This window comes from Parus major, chromosome 5 (assembly GCF_001522545.3).
Source record: "Parus major isolate Abel chromosome 5, Parus_major1.1, whole genome shotgun sequence".
Lineage (NCBI taxonomy): Eukaryota > Metazoa > Chordata > Aves > Passeriformes > Paridae > Parus > Parus major.
Genome location: NC_031774.1, coordinates 3,901,263 through 3,905,709, shown reverse-complemented (window position 1 = coordinate 3,905,709; position 4,447 = coordinate 3,901,263). Strand labels below are relative to the sequence as shown.

The 4,447-nt window shown below is 54.8% G+C and overlaps 2 protein-coding genes across 2 annotated transcripts in view; both read left to right on the top strand.

Annotated features, from left to right (window-relative positions):
- Positions 1–2,797, top strand: part of LOC107205328 (aldehyde dehydrogenase family 3 member B1-like) — an 8,319-nt gene extending 5,522 nt beyond the window's left edge. The window contains exons 5-8 of the mRNA XM_019006845.2: positions 1–265; positions 768–934; positions 1,046–1,145; positions 2,238–2,797. Of these exons, the coding sequence (XP_018862390.1) occupies positions 1–265; positions 768–934; positions 1,046–1,145; positions 2,238–2,431 (726 nt within the window). The 3' untranslated portion in view covers positions 2,432–2,797. The remainder of the gene's footprint in view (positions 266–767; positions 935–1,045; positions 1,146–2,237) is intronic.
- A 168-nt stretch (positions 2,798–2,965) lies between these two features.
- Positions 2,966–4,447, top strand: part of LOC107205327 (aldehyde dehydrogenase family 3 member B1-like) — a 4,744-nt gene continuing 3,262 nt past the window's right edge. Inside the window, exons 1-4 of the mRNA XM_015629643.2 lie at positions 2,966–3,165; positions 3,317–3,479; positions 4,187–4,297; positions 4,386–4,445. Coding sequence (XP_015485129.1) covers positions 3,065–3,165; positions 3,317–3,479; positions 4,187–4,297; positions 4,386–4,445 — 435 coding nt within the window. The 5' untranslated portion in view covers positions 2,966–3,064. The remainder of the gene's footprint in view (positions 3,166–3,316; positions 3,480–4,186; positions 4,298–4,385; positions 4,446–4,447) is intronic.

The window sequence follows — 4,447 nt, the reverse complement described above, 5'->3', positions numbered from 1 at the left end:
GCGCGGCGCGTGGCCTGGGGCCGCTTCTTCAACGCGGGGCAGACCTGCATCGCACCCGACTACCTGCTCTGCACCATAGAGATGCAGGAGAAGCTCATGCCTGCCCTGCGTGAGGCCATCACTGAGTTTTTTGGCCCCAACCCCCGAGAATCCCCGGATTTTGGCCGCATTGTGAGTGACAAGCAGTTCCAGCGCCTCCGGGCACTGCTGTGCAGCGGGCGTGTGGCCATCGGGGGACAGACGGACGAGGCAGAGCGCTACATTGGTGAGACTTGGGGGTCACTCACATCTTGGTGGGCACATTGGGCATTTTCAGGGGGTCTTCAAACAGAGGGGAGGCTCTAGAGGGAAAAGAGTTGTAGGGGTGCTGTTGTAGTTAAGGCCTGGCGGAGTGGAAGATACCGGGATGTAACGGAAAGTTAGCAGACCCCCCCTCTCTGTTAGGATAGTAAAACCTCCTGCAATTAGCCAATAGCACCTAACTGTGACGTATGCAGAAGGGAGTAACACAATGACCCTAGGCTATAAAATGTCAAATTTCCCTGCAATAAATGCCATATTCGCCATCCATCACATTGATGCTGTGGGTTGTGGACCGCGCGGCTGAGGATAGCCGCCCGTGCTGGCTCTAGCCAGGGTGCCTGCCTTGCTTGAAAACCCACAGGGTGCTTAAAAATGGGTCCTGAGGGGAGGTTTCATCTCTGATCTCTGTGGCTGTTGATCTGTGGCTCTGATCTCTGTGATGCTGTTGGGTTTTCTCTCCGCAGCTCCCACAGTGCTGGCGGACGTGCTGCCCTCGGACCCTGCCATGCAGGAGGAGATCTTCGGGCCCATCCTGCCCATTGTCGTCATCGCCAACATGGATGAAGCCATTGATTTCATCAACGCACGGCCGCGGCCACTGGCCCTCTACGCCTTCTCCTGTGATAGCAAGGTGTGTCTGAAGGGTCTTCAGAGCCCAAACACTCTGGGAACATCTGATGGGTAAACTGGGTAACGTTGGCCAAGTGCAAGCTCTTCATCTGCCTTCTCTGCTCCCTCCCAGATAGTGAACCAGGTCCTGGAGCGGACGAGCAGCGGAGGCTTCTGTGGCAACGACACCCTGATGCATGTGACACTGACCTCTCTGCCCTTCGGAGGCATTGGTAGGTCCAAAATCCACAGTCCTGGCCTTTGGGTGCCAGGTGTGATCCATGGTGAGGAATGTGAGTTTCCTCCTGCTGCCAGTGTGGTGCTGGGCTGGATCCCTTAATGTCCATCAGGAGCCAGGTTGTATCTTCATTCCAATTTTTAGGACAAAATAGTAGGAACAAAACTGTTCTGGAGAAACCTGGAGAACCTCTATCTTATCCAAGAGATCTTGGAAATCCCCCATGGAGAAGAAGAAATTTTTGGTCTCCAGAGGCACCAATTTTTGCTTTCTCAGGTGAAAAGTGAGGCTGCTCATCCCTAGGCTGTGGGTGCAGCATAGTCCAGGGATACAGGAATACAGGAATGTTGTTTCCCAGAATATTTCCCCATATCTTGATCTCTTCCCAAAATATTTCTGGGATAAGTCCCCTTCATTTGGTGCTGCCCTTGCTCAGCATCTCTGTCGGGGCTGGCACTTGAGTCAGACATAATGAAACACGCAGACAATTAATTCCTCACCTGCCTGTGGCTCAGGGAACAATTTTTTATACTTCCCATTCCGTAACTTATCTTAATTGGGAATGATTCAGACCAACCACCTTCAATTATCAGGTAAAGCCACTTTAGAGCCGGCGAAGGGACTGAAGTCATTGGGGTGAGATGGCACCAAAGCTTCCATGGGAAGTCACTGGGCTCTTAACCTCCATTTAAACCAGCCACAGGAAGTGGGAGAACTGGTGTTGCCAATGTGGCTCCAGGTTTTTAGAGCTCCAGAAGAAGGTCGAGCAGCTCCAACTGCGGGGAGATACGGTGGAGCATCATGGAAGGAAACCAAGACTTGCAGAACCCAGCAAAGCTTGTGTAGATAAATGGAGGTGGGTAAAAAGGAGACACTGGGGCCTCCAAACTGAGCTGAGCTGCAGCAGGATTGACTGGGCTGAACATCCATATACCTGGAGGAGACACTGAAAAAATGGAATTCCTCCACCATGTCTGTGCTGCTCAGAAAATCCTGTAGGTTCTTTTTCCCTTGTTTTGATGCTTGGAGAAGGCATCATCAGGAGCAGAGACCTGTCCTGAGCACGGACCTGTCCTGTGTGTTCCAGGGAACAGTGGCCTTGGAAGATACCATGGGAAGTTAACCTTTGACACCTTCTCCCACCACCGTGGCTGCCTGCACCGGAACATGGGGCTGGAGACCCTCAACACCCCGCGCTACCCCCCCTACACCCAGCAGAAGTTGGGGCTCCTCACAACCACCTTTGAGGTGAAGCGCAGGGGCACCTGCACCCTGCTCTGAGGCTGCCATGTCCTGCTCTGAGGATGCCATGGAGTCAGCGTGGAGAACTGGGACCATCCCCCTGTCCCTCTTCACCACACTCCCCACTTCCTCACCGTGTCCTTTGCTTTGCTGGAATGTGTCGGACAGCCAGGATGGACATTCCCTCCTGCAGTCTTGTGGCCTCTGCTCTGAACCATTTTCCAGGACACAGCAGAAATGACCAAAAACCTTTCCTTCAAACCTCTTTCTGGTGGAGAAGTGCTCCCATCAGTTCCATCTTGCCTCACGTGGACTTTTCCTTTGGAATGAACCTCTCTGCCTCCTCACTGTTGCTCTTTGCTCCGTGTAACTCTGCCTGTAATAAAGACTTCGCATCAAACTCTCTCCCAGCCTGTCTCTTGTGCCTCCCTCCTCTGGTTTGGGGGGTGCTGGGAGGTTTGAGGGGGCGTGTTTCCCATCCCAAGTGGTTTTAGCTGGAATGGAGCCAGCAGTGACGTGTGGCGGGGCAGGCGGCCAAGGGTCAGGTGGCCAAGGGTCAGGCAGGCGGCCAAGGGGCAGGGCAGGAAGCTGGCAGCCATCCTGCTAGCTGGGAAGAGGGAAGCTGTGGTTGACAACCACCACGCAACCATCCCACACCGCGCCCGTAGGAGCATGGAGACTGGAGCTGTATTTCCACAGCTCCCTGAGAGCGAGCCCAGGAGAGCCCCAGAGGGTGATGGTGGGAACGGGAGCGTGGATGATGATGCCACGAGGTGAGAGTGTGGAGGGACAGAGGGGCGGCAGGAGTGGTCCTGGTGCTCCATCCTCTCCCTGGAGTGGCAGTTGGATGCCGGGCTGGGGTGACGCAGAGCTCTAAGGAGCTGGAATGGGGCTGGCATCCCTCTAACACCTCTGTCCCCACAGCAGGAACCCCTTTGAAGGGCTGGTGAGCCACCTGCGGGCATCCTGGCTCTCTGGGAAGACTCGACCCATGGAATACCGCATGGCCCAGCTGAAGGCCCTGGGACACTTCCTGGATGACAAGAAGCAGCAGATCCTGGAGGCCACTGCCTCTGACTTGGGCAAGGTGAGAGGGGACAGGAATGGGAGGACTTGGTGAGGAGCTCCCACATCACAGCTGGGGGTGCTTTGTCCTCCTCTCATTGGGTTCTCCTGCCCTGCCTGTGCTCTGCCCTGGGTTCGGGATTTGGGAGATTGAGGTGAAGGATGTCCCAGTCACCGTCCTCCAGAGTCCATCCCTGCTCCGCCATAGACAGAGGGGCCTGTGGGGAGCCCCTTGACATGGATAGCCATTCCCACACTCACCAGCCTCAGTTTCCCTTTTCCCTGGGCAGGTTAATCCCTGATTTCTGTCCCTGCTCCCTGCCCTGAACTTCCTACCTGATGTCACCCCCTTCCCTCCCGTGGGGTTCACCCAGGCTGTGACTCTCTGAGCCCAGTTCCCCTGGCTCTACAGCCAGAGCCTTAATACCACACAGAGCTCACAGTCTTCTCTTCTCCAACCCAGTCCCTTTGGACACCTTCCCAATTCTTCCTGTTGTCTAGATGAATGGGATCTGCACAATTTTTCCTATTTTTAAACAAATTAAAGCAATTTTAAAAACATTGTGTTGCAGACACAGGGGGTGCTCAACACCCTTAGGGACTCAAATCCAGCATGGGATGTAGAGGGCTCCCAAAATCCTGGGCAGTCCTGGGCAAAACACTATGGAGTGTTGGGATAAGAGTTGCAGGACGTGCTAAGGTGACATGTTGCATCCTTGGTATCTGCAGGCACCCTTTGAAGCTGAATTATCTGAGATCCTCCTGTGCAAGAACGAGCTCCATGAGACCCTGAACAACCTGTCCTGCTGGATGAAGGACGAGCAGGTGGACAGGACTCTGGTGAGAGGGAAGAGAGAGAGAGGATGGGAGGCAAAGCTGGGGGGGATGGTGGTGCAGAGTGGGACCTGACGTGGCAGGTGTCCCACAGGCGATGCAGCTGGACTCTGCCTTCATCCGCAAGGACCCCTATGGGGTGGTGCTCATCATAGC